General features: G+C 42.0%; 1 protein-coding gene across 4 annotated transcripts in view; it reads right to left on the bottom strand.

Moving 5' to 3' along the window:
- Positions 1-20,559, bottom strand: part of LOC140481940 (protein FAM117B-like) — a 223,704-nt gene that overhangs the window by 24,556 nt on the left and 178,589 nt on the right. For all 4 annotated transcript variants that reach the window (XM_072578674.1, XM_072578675.1, XM_072578676.1 and 1 more), the window contains one exon: positions 10,319-10,541. In XM_072578674.1, the coding sequence (XP_072434775.1) occupies positions 10,319-10,541 (223 nt within the window). The remainder of the gene's footprint in view (positions 1-10,318; positions 10,542-20,559) is intronic.

Below are 20,559 nucleotides of genomic sequence, written 5' to 3'. Positions count from 1 at the left end.
CCATTTTGGGATAACATCAGCTTGTACAATTTTTCAACGGATGATGGAGAACATTTTACAATGTCTACCCCAGGTCACTATTTATCTAGATGACATGCTAATAATGGGGAAGACCAATAAGGAGCACTCACAGGACTTGGACATAGTCTTTGGACATTTCTCCCAGGCAAGTGTAGGCCTTAGAAAAGAAAATTGCATGTTCCAGGTACCCAAGTGACCTATTTGGGCTACAGTCAACATCACCAGGTTTCACCTGTTGGAAGATAAAGTGAGACCAATCAAAGGTGCCTTGGCTCCCATGTCTGTGCTGAAGCTTAGGTCTTTCCTTGTGCTGGTGAATTATGGGAAGTTCTTTCATAACCTCACCTCCATCCTGGCACTGTGCATCTAATTCTCAAAAAGGGTCAGCCTTAGAAATGGTTGGGTAGCCAAACCGTAGCTTTGAGGGAGCTATCATCCTCTATGGCGTTGGCACACTATGATCCCAAGTGAGATCTGGTATTGGCGCATGATACCTCCCTGTATGTTGGGGTAGTATTAGCTCATAAGTGGGCCAATGCGAGGAACACCCAACAGCGTATGCATCCAGGATTTAAGCTAATGCAGAGCATAAATATACCCAGACGGAAATTTGTAATTAGAATAGATAATAAGTGCCTGCTAGGTCTACTTAAAAAGGACAAGGCAGAGCCACCCATAGCTTCAGGCTGAATTCTAATATCTACTGCATATAATACAAGTTGGAATACCATCCAGGAGACCAAGTAGAAAATTTGGATGCATTGAGCTGCCACCCACTGGCAGATACACCACTGGTGATACCACCAGTGTAGACGTCCATAATAGTTTTAAATTTTCTGAACACGCTTCCAACCACAGCTGACAATATCAGATTTTGAACACAGAAATATCTGGTCCTGGCAAAACTGAAACAGCTGATGGTGTTGGGGGAAACCACAGGTCCATCCATACCAGAACTGAAAAGCTTTTAGACTGAGAGACACCAGATAACACAAGAGGATGGCACATGACCATGGGGAGCAACAATGATTGCCACGAGCAAAGGTCGCCACTAGATATTAGCTGAACTCCTCCAGAGTCACAGAGGGATTTCCAAAACGAAGACGTCGGCAAAAAGTTGTCTGATGGCCAGGATTGGACGGAAACAAAGCCGCATTGGTGGCGCAGTGCCCAGAGTACCAACAAGGGCAATATTCATGGGAACGGCTGGGTAAATCCTAGACTCGGTTACGTACTATGTACTTTCGTGGGCTGAATATTCATTGTGGACGCCCACTCAGAGTGGCTGAACGTGCACTGAGTTCATTTGTCAAACACTAAGATGACGGTAGAAAAGCTGCACACATCACTTGCAATACATGGACTCCTGGAAGCGTTGGTCACAAGTAACAAACCATCAGAGAATTTGAGTATTTCTGAAATTCAAATGGGTTCAACTTATAAGGGCAGCGCCATGCAACCCGTTATCCAATGGTCTGACAGAAAGAGCAGTCCAAACTCTGAAGGAGGCTTAAAGACTACAGCTTCACTAGATTCCAAACTGTCCTGGTTCCTATTTAATTATAGGACAACCCCTCTGCAACTGAAGGGATAACTCCAGGAGAATTGCTAATGGGAAGAGGCCTCTGCACCAGGTTAAATCTGATCTTCCTGGACCTGAGGGGACAGGGTGAAACAGCATCAGAAACGCCAATGGACACAAGACTCCGCTAAGTGAGAGAGAGAGTTTATTTCTGGGGATGAAGTCTGGTGTAGGAACCATGGGAATTGCCCTGTATGGGTCAATGCAAGGTCAGGTCCACTGATGTATAAAGTTCAGGTAGGCACAACAGTCCTGAACAATAATATGGACCACATGAAAGCTGCAAACTCGCAAATGGTGCGGGAATAAAATGTGCCCAGCTCCTCAACAGTCTTCCGATTGTTCCAGAACCCTTGCACGCTCCCTCTCCTTCAAGTGTTGAAGACACCTCGGAATCAAAGATAGCATAGCAGTTGACACTTTTGCCAGCTGAAGAGAAGAATGAATTTCCTCTAAGAGGCTCCAGGTGCAACAGGTGAGTAAGTGCGCGTTCCACGCTGCCTGTATCAGAGACAGTTGGAGAAACCTGACCTGGTGCTAAAATGCTCCAGGAAGATTGACAAAAAAAAGATCTAGTCTATGTACTTGGACTCAGTCATTATACAACGTCATCCGGAGCCTGGCTGATAGACAAGAACAGGAGTGTCAGACATCCTGGTATTACCCTGAGAGCTGGCCCTGAGGGAGCCAGATCATTTATTACATTTTAGTAGTAAGTCTGTTCAGAGATGTTATTATAGTACACCACAGTATGCAGGTGGGACTTGAATCCAGGTCTCTTGGATCAGCCACTTCTGTATAACAGCTGCAAGCATAGTATTTTACATGTATTTTTAATTTACCTGTCCAGGAATGTTATGACACACCTAGAGAGGAAAATGGACTCAAACACGGATCTCCTAGCTCAGAGGGAGGGCACCACCACTGTGTCACAAAGCCCTGAGCATAGTCATTTATAATATATTGTAATCAACCTGATCAGAGATGCTATTGCACACTTGTGAAGATGATGGAACCTGGAACCAGGTCTCCTACCTCAGAGGCAGGGGCACTACCACTATGCCACAAGTGCCCTAAGAATAGTCCACTAATTTTTAAAAAAAAATTGCTTAACTATTTTTCTAATCAACCTGTTCAGAAACATTATTGCACAGCTCTGCAGCAGTTGGGACTTCAGCCTACACCTCCTGGTTCAGGGTGATAGGAACAAACAAAGAACAATACAGTTGAGGAACAGGCCCTTCAGCTCTCCAAGCCTGTGATGACACATTTTGCCCTTCCATACTAAAACTGTTTTCACCTACAGGATCCAGATATCTTTACACTCTTCCTATTCATGTATTTGTCCAGGTGCTTCTTTAATGCAGTTATTGTGTCTGCTTCCACCGCTTCCTCCAGAAGCACGTTCCTGGCACTCATGACACTGTGCAGAAAGACTTGGCTCGCACATTTCTTTTGAACCCCAGCTTCCCCACACCCCTTCCTGGCCTATAACTTGACTGTCCTTATACTCAATGCTTCTTCCAATGAAGGCAAGCATGCTATGGGCCTTTTTTACTACCTATCTACCTGTACTGCTGCCTTCAGTGATCTGTGGACCCGTACATCCAGATTCCTCTGCATAGCAAGATTCCTAAGGGTTCTGCAATTCACTGTATAATTTTCACCTGTATTTGACCTTCCAAAATGCATCACTTGACATTTGTCCAGATTAAACCCCATCAACCATTTATCTGCCCATGCCTCCAACTGATCTATACCCTGCTCTATCCTCTCACAATCCTTCTCACGATGTGCATCTCTGCCAATCTTTGTGTCATCTGCAAACTTAGTAATTCGACCAGCTACATTTTCCTCCAAATCATTTAAGTAAACCACAAATAGCAGAGCTCCCAACACTGATCCTTGTGGATTAGTCTTAACTCTCCCTTCTGAAGAGCATCCTTCCACTGCTACCCTTGGTCTCGTATGACTAAGCCAGTTCTGTATCCACCTGGACAGCTTACTCCTGATTAGAGTGGTGCTGGAAAAGCACAGCAGGTCTGGCGGCATCCGAGGAGCAGGAGAATCGACGTTTTGGGCAAAAGCCCTTCATCAGGAATAAGGCAGGGAGCTTCCGGGATGGAGAAATAAATGAGAGTCTTCACTTTCACCTAGCTTACTCCTGATACCATGTGACTTCAGCTTTTGTACTAGTCTGCCATGAAAAACCTTGTCAAAGACTTTACTGAAGTCTATGCAGGTATCAATTGCTTTTCCCTCAATCGTCTTTGTTACCACCTCAAACAACTCGATTACGTTAGTGAGGCATGACCTCCCCCACACAAAACCATTGCGTCTATTGCTAATAAGTCCATTTGACTCGATATGTCTATAGATCTAATCCCTGAGAATATTTGCCAATAATTCCCCTACTAATGTGAGGCTCACAGACCTGTAATTTCCTGAATTATCCCTGCTACCCTTCTTAATCAATGGGACAACATTGGCTATTCTCTAGCTCTCTGGAACCGCACCTGTGGTCAAAGAGGATACAAAGATGACTGTCAATGCTCCACCAATTGGTTCTCTTGCCTCCCTCAATATTCACGGCTAGATCCCATCAGGACCTGGGACATATCTACCTTAATACCTTTTAAGATGTACATCTCTTCCATTTCAATAGCAACTTGGCTTAGAAACCTGACACGCCATTCCAAGATCATTTTCCAGCAATTCCTTCTCTTTGGTGTATACTGACACAAAGGATTCATTTAGGACCTCACCCACCTCTTCTGGCTCCACAGATAGATTCCCTCCTCTGCCCTTCAGTGGGCCAATCCTTTCTCTGACTGCCCTCTTGCTTTTTATATATCAGAGTCAGAGTCAGAGATGCACAGCACGGGAACAGATCCTTCAGTCCAACTCGTCCATGCAGACCAGATATCCCAACCTAATCAAGTCCCACTTGCCTGCACTAGGTCCATATCCCTCCAAACTCTTCCTATTCATGTACACATCCAGATGCCTTTTAAATGTCGCAATTATACGAGCCTCCACCACATTCTCTGGCAGCTCATTCCATACACGCACCACCTTCTCCATGAAAAAGTTGCCCCTTAGGTCTCTTTTATATCTTTCCCCTCTGACACTAAACCTACGCCCTCTAGAGATGGACTCCCCCACCCCAGGGAAAATACTTTGTCTAATTATCCTATCCATGCCCCTCATGATTTTATAAACCTCTAGGAGATCATCCCTCTGCCTCCGACACTCCAAGGAAAACAGCCCCAGCGTATTCAACCTCACCCTATAGCTCAAATCTTCGAACCCTGGCAACATCCTTGTAAGGTATAAAAAGTTTTGGGATTTTCCTTAATCCTCCTTGCTAATGACTTTTCATGACCCCTTTTAGCCCTTCACGCTTAGGATTTTTTTCTACTTTCCTTATATACTTCAATGGTTTCATTAGTTCCCAAATTCTTACACTTTACATAGGCTTCCTTATTCTTTTTGAAAGCTTGGGATATTCAGCTGCCAGTCCCATCCCTCTTGCAGTAAAGTCTCCATAACTGCAATAATGTCATAGTTCCAAGAACTAATCAAAGCTTTAAGTTCATTTACCTTGCCTATTATACTTCTCACATTGAAACCCATGCATTTCAGACCCCCCCACCGCTCGTCAACAGTGTTCTCTTGCCTGTTCTTGTTCTTAGTCACGTTCGCCTTGGTTTCTATCTCTTCCTTAATTTCTGCACCTACTGTCCTCCTTCTCTGCTCCCATCTCCTTGCCACACTAGTTTAAACCCTCCCCAAATACCACCCGCAAGTCCTGCCCAGGTGTAACCCATCCAGTTTGTAGAGTTCCCACCTCCCCTAGAACCAGTCCCAATGCCCCTCTGGTCTGAAATCCTCCCCTCACATAATCTTTTCAACCACATGTACAACCTATATCCTGCTGTTTTTATTCTGACCAGCTCGTGGTACTGCTAGAAATCCTGAGATAACTAACTTTGAAGTGTAGGACCTCAACTTTCTTCCTAGTTCTCTATATTCTGCTCTTAGGACCTGATCTTTTTGTTTTCACCTGAGTTGTTAGTACCAAGATGTACCACAGCCACTGGCTGTTTGCCCTCATCCTCCAGAATGTCCTGCAATCACTCCAAGACATCGTGGACACTTGCAGCAAGGAAACAATACACCCTCTTACACTCTATGTGTGGCAACAGAAATGCCTATCTATTCCCCTTACAAATTAATCTCCTATAACGATAGCATTTCCATGTCTAGTTTGCCGTCCCTCTGCAGCACAGCCAACCTTGGTGCCATGGATTTGGCTGCTGCTATTATATCCTGAGAGATCATTCCCCTCAACAATATCCAAAATGGTATATCTGTTTTGCAGGGGAACAGTCACAGGAGATTCCTGCACAGCCCTCCTGCTCTACCTGGTGGTCACCCTTTCCCTTTCTGCCTGTGGAGTCTGAGTCCGCAGTGTGACCACCTCTCTACATGCACTATCCACCGCCTTGCAAATACTCCACAGTGTTCCCAGATGTTACTCCAGCTCCAAAACTCAGGCTTCCAGGAGCTGCAGCTGGAGAGACTTCTTGCACACATTCAGGTCCCAGGCAGTGGAGATGGGCCCAGCTTCCCACATTGAGCAAGAGGAACAGATTTAGAGCTTTCCTGTCATGTCTCGCCCCTTTAATTCAATTAATCTTTACAATGTCAAATACTTTTAATACTAAATTGAAGCTGCTAGTGCTCTCTGCTCTGATAATTTCTCAAACTTTTACCTGTTACTCACCAACAACAGTTTCTAGAAGTGGCTTAGGTTCACAATCCTTTACCTGCTGGAATTCTCACTGCTGACCTTCCTCTCATCATGTTCTGTTTCCTCTCCTCTGAACCTTGCCTCTCAATTTTTTGGGTTAGAGAAGGAAAGAGGGATGGAAACACTATAGAAAAATACTGTTTGCGACTGACTGTTCCTTAACGTCAGGTTCTTCCACAATGCCCTTCACATCTGCACTGACTGTAGAAGCCACTCCCAGAATGCAAACAAGCAATACCTCAGCAGCCTAACACTTCGGGGGCAGCATGCTGGCTTAGTGGATAGCACTGCTGCCTCACAGTGCCAGGGACTTGGTTCGATCCCAGCCTCAGGCAACTGTCGGTGTGGAGTTTGCACATTCTCTGTGTCTGCGTGGGGGTTTCCTCAGGGTGCTCCAGTTTCCCCCCACAATCCAAACATGTGCAGGATAGGTTATTTGGTTATACTAAATTCCCCGTAATGTTCAGGGATGTGTAGTTTAGATGCATTAGTCAGAGGCAAATGTAGAGTAATAGGGTTGGGGAATGGGTCTGGATGAGTTGCTCTTCAGAGGGTTGGTGTGTACTTGTTGGGCCAAATGGCCTGTTTACACACTTGTGGGGACTCTTCCTCATCTAAGTACAAGGAAGCCCAAGCATAGACTTCTGAAGATGACCATTATATCCACAGCACCTGTTAAGCCTTTAAAGAACTCCAACTCATTGGATACACTAGGGTTCTGAAGAAGGGGCACTTGACATGAAATATGAACTCTCCTTTCTCACAACAGATGCTGCCAGGTGTATTGAGTTTCTCCAGCAATTTCAGCTTTTTGTTTCAGATTTCTAGCTTCCACAGACCTTCATATTATTTTACATCTATTAACTCACTTGCCAACTCTTTTAAGACCCTAGCATGAAGTCCATCTGGACCCAGAGACTTGTTCATAGCTCCACCATCTGGTTTAATATCATTTCTTATGATAGGAACTTAGCACAATTTCACTCTTCCTTCTACCTCCTGATTTACAGCTATTACTGGAATATTTCTGTGTCCTCCACAGTGAAGACTGAAGCTAAATGTTTCTTCATTCATCCACTGTTTTTGTATTCTGATAACTTCCTAATTCCCTCTTAATAGAGGACCAACACTCAGTTACTCTTTTTCTTTCTGAAATACCCGCAAAACTCTTGCTGTCCATTTTCACATTCGTAGCTAGCTTCCGCTCTCGTAAATTTCTTCCTCGCGACGAATCTTTTAGGCATTCTCTGCCGTTCTTCATATTCTGACCAACTATCTGACCTGCCACTGATCTTTGACCAGCTACATGCTTTTTTCCTCAACTACAATGTTTCCACTAACTTCTTCAGTTAATCATGGATGATGATTCACCCTTTTGAAGATCTCTGTTAGAGAAGGAATATACTTACTTTGAAACATCGCCTGAAATGTCTCCATAGTGTCTGTTGATCTATCCTCTAATCTGTTACACCATTCACTTCAGTTGGTTCGGTCCATGTCCACACAGTTACCCTTATTTAGGTTTAAGACACTAGTTTTAGAGTCAGTCCTCTCCCTTTCAAATTGGACATAAAGTTCAATCACACTGTAGTCATTGCGATCTAAAAGTAGCTTAGCTCTGAAGTCGTTAATTCATCCTATCACATGACACAATTCCAAGGAAAATAACCTCTTCTCTGGTGATTTCCAAATGGTACTGTAAGAAATTCTCAAAAGCATTCTATGAACTCCTTATTCAGACTACTACAAATCTGATTTTTTAAGATCTTTGAAATTAAATCACCCATGGTTATTGCTGTCCCTTTTAACAAGCATAGAATATTTATATACTTTTTCTCACATTATGGTTACTATACACCATTCCCTCCAGTGACTCATTTCCCCAATAATCCTACATTCTGATCTCTTGAACCAAGGTCAAATCTAACTACTGCACAAATACCTTCCTTGATTAACAACGCTACCCTTGAGATTTACCAAGCCAAGGATGATGATATTTCTGATGACTCTTCCTTCAATGACACTCTCTTGACATGGCAGGACTGAAATTAGCTCAGTCAGTCATCTAATTGTATAGCTCTGTCTGTTGCATGCTGTTTTTGCTATTTAATATGCAAGTAGTCCTTTGTTGTAACTTTAGCAGGTTGACATCTCATTTTTAGAGATGTCTGGTGCTGTGCCTAGCTTCCTGCACACTTCAGTGAACTGGGATCAATCCTCTGATTTATGTGAAGTGGTAGTTGGGACAAAGCTGGGCCACGAGGTTATGGATAATGGTTGAACACAATATGCTGCTTTGCGAATTCTAGAGTCAATGTTGAGGACTCCCAGAAAAACACTCTCCTAACTGTACAACACTGTGCCTCTCTGGTGGCCCTGTCCTGCTGGACAAACTATGGGGATGGTGGTGTCTGCACATTGTCAATAAGGTATGATGTTGTGTGTAAGACTACATCAGGTTGTTTCTCGACTAGAATGTGAGACAGCTGTTCTAATTTTGTCATAAGGCTCCAGATGTTGCTAAAGAGACCTCTGTAGGGTAAACTGGGTTATTTATGTCACTGCTTTTCTAGTGTGTCCTTTTAGGTAATGTAGACTGCCTACTTGAATACTCTCTTTAGAGTAAACAAGGCTGTAATGAACTCAGGAGCTACATGGCCCTGGCATAACCCAGATTTGGTGTTCAGTGAGTGGGTTATTGCAGAGTGAGTGCAGCTTGATCGCACTGTCAATGACCCCTTCAAACAGATTTTAGATTACATTACAGTGTGGAAACAGGCCCTTCGGCCCAACAAGTCCACACCGACCCCCGAAGCACAACCCACCCATACCCCTACATTTACCCCTTACCTAACACTACGGGCAATTTAGCATGGCCAATTCACCTGACCTGCACACCTTTGGACTGTGGGAGGAAACCGGAGTACCCGGAGGAAACCCACACAGACACGGGGAGAATGTGCAAACTCCACACAGTCAGTCGCCTGAGGCGGGAATTGAACCCGGGTCTCCGGCGCTGTGAGGCAGCAGTGCTAACCACTGTGCCACCGTGCCGCCCACCAATAGAATTGTTACAATTGTTACAATTAAGGATGTGGTCATTCAACTCATCGTGTCTGCATCAGCTCTCCAAATGAGCACTGTGACTTAGTGTCATTCGCCTGTATTATCCCAAAAGCCTTCAATTTATTTTCATTCAAAGTAATCAGCCAATACCTTGTCAAATGCCTCAATTGAACCAGCCTCCACCGTACTTCCAAGCAGTGCATTCTTGATCCAGTCCACTGTGAAAAAGTTGTTTCTCATCTTGTATTTGCTTCTTTAGCAAATTAAATCTGTGCCCTCTAATCCATGATTCTTTATGAGCGAGAACAGTTCCTCTTCATCTACTCTATTCAAATTCTGCCCTGCTCCCCCCCCCCCCCACCCCGTGAGTTTCAAAACTTCTATCCAATCTCCTCCTAGCCTCTTCCCCAAACAAAACAGACCTAACTCCTCTAATTTATCCTCATAAGCCATGTTCCACATCTCTGGAACTATTCTCTTTGCTGACGATCAAGAGAAGACTGATTGTATAGTAATAGGTCGGGTTGGGTTTGTTCTGCTTTTTGCAGAAAGGTCCTGTTTGACCAATTTGTAACATTGCCAGATGATGACAGCATTGTAGCTGTAGGGAACAGTTTGGGTAGTAACATGTCTACTTCTACAGCTTAAGTCTTGTTGGAGATCTGCAATAATAAAACCTAATGAAGACCAATACAAAGCTTACAAGACTGCTTACAAGATAGAATGAGAAAAAAAATGTAAGTTGTTGATGCAAGTCTAATATAATCCAGCACTTTTAAACATTAAAAAAAATTGCTGATTAGGAGAATTAACATCCTGTGTTCTCGCAATACCTTTCTCTCGGCTATCTGTAAGCAGGTCTTCAGTATAGCATGGGCTCTCTCCACTGCCTTCGTTGGCTATGGTGAGGAATGTTGGTGAAACGGACTGGGATCGGCTGCTGCTGGTACTGCTCCGGTCCATTCCTGACGGGGTCTGAGTGTCAATACTGCGGGTACTACTGCTTCGCTGCTGTACTGGAAAGGGAGCACGATGACCATCTGGAGTATCTTGTGGCTAACACAAAATCAAAGTGCAAGAGTTAACACCAATTACTTTAATTACACAATAATAGCTCCGACATTCTATTTTCCAGTTTGAAATTCCTATATTACAACAGTGGCTACATTTTGGAATGTCACTGGCTGCTATGAGTTGGCCTGAGATTGCAAAGTGCAAGTTCTTACTCAACAGATTTGTTCAAGTCGGTTCAGGATCCGGAAGTGAACAAAGGAATAGAAACTGGGTTCAAAAATACACAAACAAGGAAGGATTAACTTAGGAATTAAATATTGCGGAATTGGCTCACTCAGGCATGTACTTGAGTAAAAAGCAGTTGAACAATCAAATATGCAAATCTCTTGGTTTCTGGATACGAAAATTAAAACAAAAGTTGATAAAAGGTAAGCAGCTGAATCACAAAAAAAATTATGAGTTTCTTAGGTCATGAATTAGATATATTTTTAAAAATTAACATATCGGGCAAGTATTTTGAGGGGAGGCAATAGCCTTGTGGTGTTATAGCTAAACTGTAATCCAGAGACCCAAGTAACATTCTGGGATCCCAGGTTCAAATCCCACCATGGCAGATGGTAGGATGTTCACGAAAGCATTGTCGGAAAAATCCATCTAGTTCACTCATGTCCATAGGAAGGCAATCTGCCATCTTTTAGTGAAGGAAACTGCTGGTCTGGTCTACATATGGCTCCAGAACCACAGCAATGTGGGTGAATCTATGATTCTTAACTGTCCGTTGAGCAATTAGGAATGAATAACATTTGCTGACCTAGCCAGTAATGCTCCGGTACTGATGAATGAATAAAAAGTACCATTAACTCAGCCACAAAGATCACCGCTAGCAGAATCACATAGACCAAGAACCTTTGACTTGCAAGCATTAGATTAGATTACATTACATTAGATTCCCTACAGTGCGGGAACAGGCCCTTCAGCCCAACAAGTCCACACTGACCCTCCGAAGAATAACCCATTCCCATACCCAATATTTACTCCTGACGTGGCAATTTAGCATGACCAATTCATCCGATATGCACATCTTTTGGATTGTGGGAGGAAACCGGAGCACCCGGAGGAAACCCACGCAGACACGAGGAGAATGTGCAAACTTCACACAGACAGTCGCCCAAAGTGGGAATCGAACCCAAGTCCCTGGTGCTGTGTGGCAGCAGTGCTAACCACTGAGCCACCGTGCTGCCCATTATGAGGGAACAAGCCGGAAAATGGAGTTAAGACCACATCATGTCAGCCATAGTCTTATTTACTGGCAGACCAGGCCTGAGGAGCTGTATAGTCTGCCCAGATTTTAAGTTAGTTCAATCCTGGCATGGAAAATGTATTAGATAAAGCCTTGAAGTTAGAAAAGTACCTCACATCTTCATCAGACAGAAATGAACAATGAATCCAAACATCTTTGGATACTACGACAACTAAAATTTGAGTCAAAAACACCAGTCTTAAGGAAGATCGACAGCAGAGGGATTCCGGCGTGTTTCTAAGCATCAGGCCTAGAACTTTGAAGGGATGCAACAAATGGTGGCATAGATGAGAGTGGTATGTAGATGCGAAAGAAGCCAGAGTTGGAAAAACATATACAAGGGTTTGTAACAATCATTTTGACTGATTATACTTAATGAGAAGTGCCTTGTGTGTGGGATTACTGCTAAGGCAAGAACGATTTAAAAATCTTTGTCAATAACGTGGATGGATGACAAGACTGAATTTATGGTTGTTAAATTTGCAAGCACACCAAGGTAACTAAGAAAGTAAGCTGTCAAGACAAAGTAGAAAGTTTGTAAAGGGATATGGATAGGTTAAATGAATGGACCACAGTTTTGTATGTAGAGTATAGCGGCAGGGGGGGGTGGAATTGGACAGGCAAGGAATGGCATGAACAATACAAAAACAAAATATTATTTCAATACAGAAAGCTTGCTGGTAGAGGAATGTGGATGTATAGGACTCATAATACATTCATCTGCAAGTTCAGCAAATGACTACAAAGACAAAATGGAATATTGTTCATTGCAAGGGGGAATGGAATATAATACTGGGAAAGCTTTAATGCAGCTTTTCAGCGTCTTGGTCAGTCCTCACCTGGTATACAATGTACTGCTTTGATCTCCTTTAGTGAGAAAACAATATAATTAGTAACTGTTAGTACAGAACTCAAGTTATAGATGTTGCCATGGAGAATTCACTAGCTAGATGATGAATGGCAGTAAATTGCCAAGTTTTGTTTAAATTTAAACTCGGCACATTGATCACGGCATTGCTCTAAGAAATGAACCAGAAAGATTGCACACACACATTCAGCTGCCTTCAACTCAAAGTTATTTCTGCCTGAAAAGAACCATGTCCTGCTCCTGTAAGTACATTACCAGCAATGAAATATGTAGGGAATTATAGCATGTCAGATTGAGGTTCATAAACTGCTGTGACTGAAGTATGAAGAGAGACTGCATCACTTTGGACCATATTCACACTAGTTTTTTAATGAGAGAGTATCTTAGAAACCTGTAAAATTCTAACAGGACTAGATAGGATAAATTCAGGAAGGATATTTCCAGTGATTGGGGAGTCCAGAACCAGGGGTAATCTAAGGATATGGTGCATACCATTTAAGACTGAGATGAAGAGATATTTACATGCAGAGTGGTGAGCCTTGTGGAATTCTCTGTCACAGAAAGTGGTTGCGGACAAAACATGTTTTCAAGAAAAAGAGTTACATGTAGTTCTTAGGGTTAAAAGGTACCAAACAGTATTGGGAGAAAGTGGGAACAGGGTATTGAGTTGAATAATCAGCCATGATAAAATTGAATAGGGCCATAAGCTCAAAGGCTGAATGGCCAACCTGCCACTCCACTTTCTGTGCTAGCCACAGGACACATTCTTAGAATAACAGACAGACCATTTATGACTGAGAAAATGAGGAATTTCTTCACAGAGGATGGTGAATCTTTGGAATTCTCTATCCCAGTTGGCTGTTGAAGATCAGTCACTGATTACGTTCAATACAGAGGTCAATAGTTTTCTGGATTCTAATGACATGAAAAGACATAGGGAAGAGCATTGGGAAAAGTTCCCTAGGGATATAATCGGCTATCATCTGTTTGGATTACAGAGCAGGGTCCATAGACAAAATGGGCTACTCCTGTTATTTCCAATATTCCATGACTTTCAGAAGAAAGCAAACTCCAACCAAAAACAAGCACTCCAAAAGGATGCACCTTAGCAAAGCTACACCTGACGACATTCAGGATGACAGGCGTGGAAGGGATTAACATGTTTCTACGAATCAATGTTCCCAGAAATAGGTTTACAATTAATGGACAATATCAAAGAGACTACTTTAAAATGTGTTGTGTTGGATCAATTCATGAGAGACTACTAAATTTCAGTACAAAAAAGGTGAATGGAATTCCTTAAAATCTTGAGATATAGGAGCAAAATTAGGCCACTCAGTCCATCGAGTGTGCTTTGCCATTTGACCAAGGCTGATATGCTTCTCAACCCCAATCTCCCTTTGATAGTCTTGCTAATCGAGAACCAGTCTTTAATTCACTCAATGACTTGGCCTCCACAGCCTTCTACAGCAACAAGTTCCACAGATTCATCACTTTCTAGCTGAAGAAATTCCTCCTCGTCTCAGTTTTCAGTGTCATCCTTTCAATTTCAGGCTGTGCCCTCAGGTCCTAGTCTCTCCTACCAGTGGGAGCATCTCCTTCTTCATATTCACTCTATCTAGGCCTCTGTGTTCTGTAAGCTTCAATTAGTTACATTTCAATGAAATTTCACTTTGAACTCTGTTAGATGTTATGTTAATAAAGACCTGAAACACATTTACATGTGCAAAGAGCTTGAATAAAATTAACGCATGTAGCTAAATGACTCACTACATCTGTGGTGAGTCAGCTATTTCTATTTAACAATTTATCTTGCAAAACTCAGCACCTTCAGGATAGAGGGAAATAGGAAAAAAAGGAGAAATACTGTTTTCCAAGCAACAATTTTGTGGATGTACACAAAAGGTGTCAACCAATTAATCCCACAGTAAAAATAACCAGAGTGTTTAAAAGAAGTCTGCTGGCCAGATCATTGTTTCAAAGAAGCCTGGTTTCTAAGGAAATATCCCTACATATTTCTCTGCTGAGAATATATTTCCAGGATCATCTTCATGCCAGTAATGACTAGTGAGCAGGATGCAAAATACTTCCCTTTTGCTTGGGAGTATCTAAAAGCTTCTCACAGAATGTTTTAAAATATTTATGGAAGTGCCAATTAAAAAAAGTAAATAAACCGAGTTGATTGCCTATTGTTCAATTAACACTAAATAATTAAGCATGTATTTCCAACAAAATGCACTGCTATAATCACAAAATATTTTACTGAATTTATGCCTTGAGGAATGCAAGTGTGGACTAGAAGTGCTGGCGTAATTGCGATGGGTTAAGTGGCCTGCAGTCTCTAGGCAACTCTATTGTTCAATTACATGCCAGGGACCACTTTAGCAGCAAACTTATCATTTGCATGCTTTCTTAAAAAGAAAAATAAAGACGACAGCCATTTTCTTCTTTAATACATTCACAGTGGGACTAGAATTCATATAAATTCTACACAAAGTCAGTTCAGTAATACAACTGATAATATTTCAATATCTTCTAGGAACGTTTAACAAGTCCAAACATGTGTAAGCTAGGTGGATTGGCCATGCTAAATTATGCATAGTGTCAAGAGATGTGTAGATTAGGGGCATAAGCAGGGTAACAGGGATAAGGTAGGGGGATAGGTCTGGATGGGATGATCTTCAGAGGGTCGGTGTGGCCTCGTTGGGCCAAATGGCCTGTTTCCACACTATAGAGTTTCTATGAATCTATGGAATTACAAGATACTATAATTAGAAATGCAGAAATAATTAAAAACGTATAGCTGATATGACAAGCACCACTGAAAATTCCATTGTTATAGATCAATTGGTTATTCAAATAATTGTTACCTCTGAAATCCTTTGTGCAATATGTTTGATGGGCTTCCTACGTAACTAACTACAAATCAAGTGTTTTGGGACTCACCCATCCCAAAAGAATAGGCTAACATAAGGCACTGTATTTCACAAATTCTTCCCTGCCATTTCCTGAATCAATAAGGTCTTCCCTTCAGAAGCAAACTAATTTCTATGTATAAATATTGTCATATTTGTTATGCCATAGGGCATGGAATAACAGGAGAAAAAAAATCATCTCAGTTATTAATTTTTAAAAAACAATCTCAGATAGTCAAGGGTATGCACCACTGACCACACCCAATCACCAACATGATTCACACAAGTCTCATTCTGGGCCACATTCTCTCCTCCTTGCCAACAGAAAATAACATTGAGATTCAAATAACAGGAACACCCGAAGAACAGAAACACAAGTAAAGCTGCTGGCTCAAGATCATACTAATGTTCTAAACTGGAACAAAATAAAGAGTGAAACTATGATTAAACTGAAAAACCATAGAAATCTCTTTGTCTTCATTCCTCACTGAGATGGAGAAGCTAATAACATCTGATAATGCACTAACACTGCAGGCTTCAGTATACAGTTCAGGCTGAGCTTGTATCTTTGTCTCTTCTATGTCATAGAACATACTATTTGCACATCGGCAGACAATTGTCAATACAGGATATTAATAACCTGGTTCATTTGGAAGACACATGTTCTGCAGGCCTAATCTTGTGTCTAGACACCCAAGAATTTGTTTTTTATTTTATGCCGGTTTTTATTTATTTAAGACAGTGTCTATTCATAGCCTCCCTTGAGAAGGCAGTTGAGAATCTTATCAATCCATTTATGTCACATGGATAACATGCTGACATTGCACTGATAGTGGAGGAAGAGGACAATTAAGCCAGTGCCTGGGTTGTTGACTAAATTAGCTGGTTTGCCCTGTAAGGCTGTCACTTTCTAAGTGTATGTCCAGCTGTCCTCATCCACACAAGCACAGACTATCCCACCATACTTCCGGTTTTGTGTCTTGTAGTTGCAATAAGCTTAGAAGTGTCAAGTGAGCAACTCTCCACACCATATCCACCTGCTCCAGTATGACAGCATTCAGGGCTGGTCCAGTTTAGTTTCTGGTCAAAAGCAACCAAGGATTTGATGTGCAAGATCCATGTAATTACACATCAGAAGGGATCACCCACTCAACATTTCCAACTGAAGACCATTACATCGACTCAAGCCTGGTCTTTTACACACGCTGAGCTTTGCCTTAATTAAGAGAAGTGATCCTTCCACAAAAGCTTTGATATAATCTTTGACTTTGGGATCATATAATTCTGTCTATAGCTGCTGTTGTTTAGCACAGATGTTCTAGCTTGACTGGGCGGGCAGTCTAGGTCTGGAGTTGCTCCTTGCTTTCTTTTCTAAACACTTTGTTGAACCAGAGTTCATAGTCTAGTTTGATGCTAACAAATGATCGAGGAATATCCGAGACCATAAATTTATAGATTGCAGAAGGTGCAATTCTTTTGCCAAAAGCCCACGCTGTCCCATGGGCGATTAGTTTTGAGGTGCCAGATCTCAGATTTAGCATGGCTGTCCTACCACACAACAGAATGGATGACGTTCTAAGGTGGGACCTGATGGTCAACAATAGCTCTGCTAATGATGTTAACTGCAACTTGCAATGGTAGATTTGTCATTTGACAGCCATTCTAACTAGGTAATCACAAAGAGTACTTGCTACAGAGAATCCTCAATCAAGCAAAAACAGTCAACCCTCAATTTTACAATGCATTCCTTCTGATATGGAATTATATGGATCTTTACAATTACATTACACAAAAAAAATTGCATAAGCTGTAAGTAGTAGTTTTGTAACACTACGTTTCAGCTGTGAATTTCACTGGTTTCTGAATGAAGCATGCACTTGTCAAGTAGGTTACTGTCGTGCTTCACCTTTGATCGGGAGGAAAATGATAAGCTTAAAAATTTCTTTCAGGTTCAATTCTTGTTCAAGACATACAAAGAGAACAAAGAACATGACAGCACAGGAACAGGCCCTTCGGTCCTCCAAGCCTGCACTGATCCATATTGTCTACCTAAATCTGTCGTCTAGTTTTTAAGGATCTGCATCCCTCTGTTCCCTGCCCATTCATGTATCTTAAATGATGCTATTGTTCCCGCCCCTACCATCTCTGCTGGCATTGCGCTCCAGGAACCCACCACCTTTTTTGCATAAAGAACTTTTCATGTATATCTCCACAAAACTTTTCCCCTCTCACTTTGCACTTGTGACCCCATGTAATTGATTCCCTGAACTTCACCAGTATTTTTTTCTCTCAAAAATGCTGATTCCATTTGAGGGGTACAGTTCCACTGGGCAAAAACAATGACTGCAGATGCTGAAAATCAAACACTGGATTATTGGTGCTGGAAGAACACAGCAGTTCAGGCAGCATCCAACGAGCAGCGAAATCAACGTTTCGGGCAAAAGCCCTTCATCAGGAATAAAGGCAGTGAGCCTGAAGCATGGAGAGATAAGCTAGAGGAGGGTGGGGGTGGGGAGAGAGTAGCACAGAGTAGTTGCAGTGGGAGAGGGACTCCCTGAGATTCTTGTAGAGAGAGGAGGAAAACTTCTTCAAGGCAGGCATCCTTGCAAGAGGATTCGCAGTAGGGTTAAAATCAACAAGGCAAAAACAATGACTGCAGATGCTGAAAATCAAACACTGGATTAGTGGTGCTGGAAGAGCACAGCAGTTCAGGCAGCATCCAACGAGCAGCGAAATCAACGTTTCGGGCAAAAGCCCTTCATCAGGAATAAAGGCAGTGAGCCTGAAGCATGGAGAGATAAGCTAGAGGAGGGTGGGGGTGGGGAGAGAGTAGCACAGAGTAGTTGCAGTGGGAGAGGGACTCCCTGAGATTCTTGTAGAGAGAGGAGGAAAACTTCTTCAAGGCAGGTCAGATTCTGTCTGCTATGCCCAAATGACTAATATTCATTAACAGCATGTTTCAATGAACTATTTAGCTGGAAAATAAACCACAGTTGAGTCTGATCTAGGGTCAAAATCCATGTTCTTTCTGCTCACATTTTCTCAATAGCTAATTTTAACATTCTCACTAACTCATTTGAGGGGATGCTTTCAAATGGTGACAAGACTTTGTTATTTGTGTTTTTCATATGAGACACAGACTCTCAAATAGAATTTGGTTAATCAATAACCTCATTAAAATTTTAATTCCCTCGGCATCACAATATTTAAATTGATACAACACAACAGGTATAAGTTAGCACAAACTTTCTTCAATATAACTAACTTCCATGCATGAAAAGCTATCACCTTAAACACACCTTCCACAGACTGGCGAAATCATAGCTACTGCACAGCCAACATAAAGCACACCACTGGACCATTGAAACCAGATAGTTACAATCTAATTCACCGCATTTTGGATCTCAATCTCAGATTTAAATTTAACAATTGTCAGAGTGTTCATTACAGTGGGTACGATACTGATGGCACACTTATGAATGAGTCGATCAAGTCAGGGGGAGAACCAACCTGTGATCGGAGGAATGGGTCCTCACCATTTCCATCCATTCAATTTACTCCTTGGTCACCATGAGTGTATTTTCACAGTCATTTTGGGGACTTTCGGGACAATTTAACAGGTCTCCCCTGGGTATTTTGAGCATTGTCTGATCTTGACTTCACTTTATAGTCACATGCACAATTCAGTGAGATTACCCCACATGAACAAATGCTGATTCATCAGAATTCACATCCCACTCAGTATATGCGAAGGCAAGGGTGAAATGATATTGTTGCCTCGAATAGAAATCCAGAGATCCAGGTAATGTGCCAGGGACGAGGGTTCAAATCCCACTGTGAATCTGAATTTTTAAAAAAAACTCTGGAATTATAGGTCCAACTACGAAATGAAATCATTTGACAATTGTGGTAAAAACCCATCTAGTTCACTAGTGTGCTCAGGATAGAAATCTGTCATCCTTATCGGACATGTGACTCCAGACCCACAACAATGTGAATGACTAAATTCCCCTCTGAAATTGCCTAACAAGTCACTCAATTGTATCAAACATGTGAAAAAGTCTTCAAAAATGGAATAACAAATAAAACTGAAAAGACCGTGACAAACACAGCCCTCTCAACTTTGCAAAGTTTCCTTACCAATATCTGAGGACAAGTGCCAAAACTGGGAAGCTGTTTCACAGTCTTGTCAAGCAACAGCCTGACAGCGTCACACTCATGGAATCATACCTAACAGATAACATAACAGGGTGTGTCAACTTTCTCTGCTCCAAAGAAAACAACCAGAGTTTATGAGCTCTTAGAAGATGCTCCATCCCAAGCAACATCCAGGTGAATCACCTCTGCAGAACAATCACATCCTTCCTTTAGTGTGGTGACCAGAACTGCACATAGTACTCCAGCTGTTGTCTAAGTTCTGTAAAGCTCCATCATACCTGTGTACTTACAATCTATGCCTTGATTGATAAAGGAAGAATTAAGGTTAGGATTAGGATTATCTAATCCTTCAGGTAAGCCTTATTAACACCCTATTAAACTGCCCTTTCACCTTTAGGGATTTACAGGCAAGCACCCCAAGATCCCTCTGTTCAGGTCATTAGGAAGTTTATGGAGTACTCCCTTGTCTTTTTACTTCTTCCAAAGTGCAATATATCTCATGCTTCAGGATTAAATTTCATCTGTCACTTAATTGCTCATCTGACCAAACTTTGTTTCATCTGTAAACATATTTAATTGCCCCCATCCCTAGCATTCTTATCTACACTGTTTATATATATATCATTAACAATAAAGTGACCCAGCACTTGTCCCCATGGTACACCACTGGATACCAGCCTCCAGATAGAAACAACCTTCTACCAACACCCTGTCTCCTGCCACAAAGACAATTTTGGATTCAACTTGCCAAGTTAATTGAGACACCATGTGCTTCTTCATAAGTCTCCCACATGGGAACTGGTTAAAGGCCTCAATGAA

The sequence above is a fragment of the Chiloscyllium punctatum genome, chromosome 10 (genome assembly GCF_047496795.1).
Source record: "Chiloscyllium punctatum isolate Juve2018m chromosome 10, sChiPun1.3, whole genome shotgun sequence".
NCBI classification, from domain to species: domain Eukaryota; kingdom Metazoa; phylum Chordata; class Chondrichthyes; order Orectolobiformes; family Hemiscylliidae; genus Chiloscyllium; species Chiloscyllium punctatum.
The sequence above is the reverse complement of the archived record's forward strand: the minus strand, read 5'-3'. Positions and strand labels throughout refer to the sequence as shown.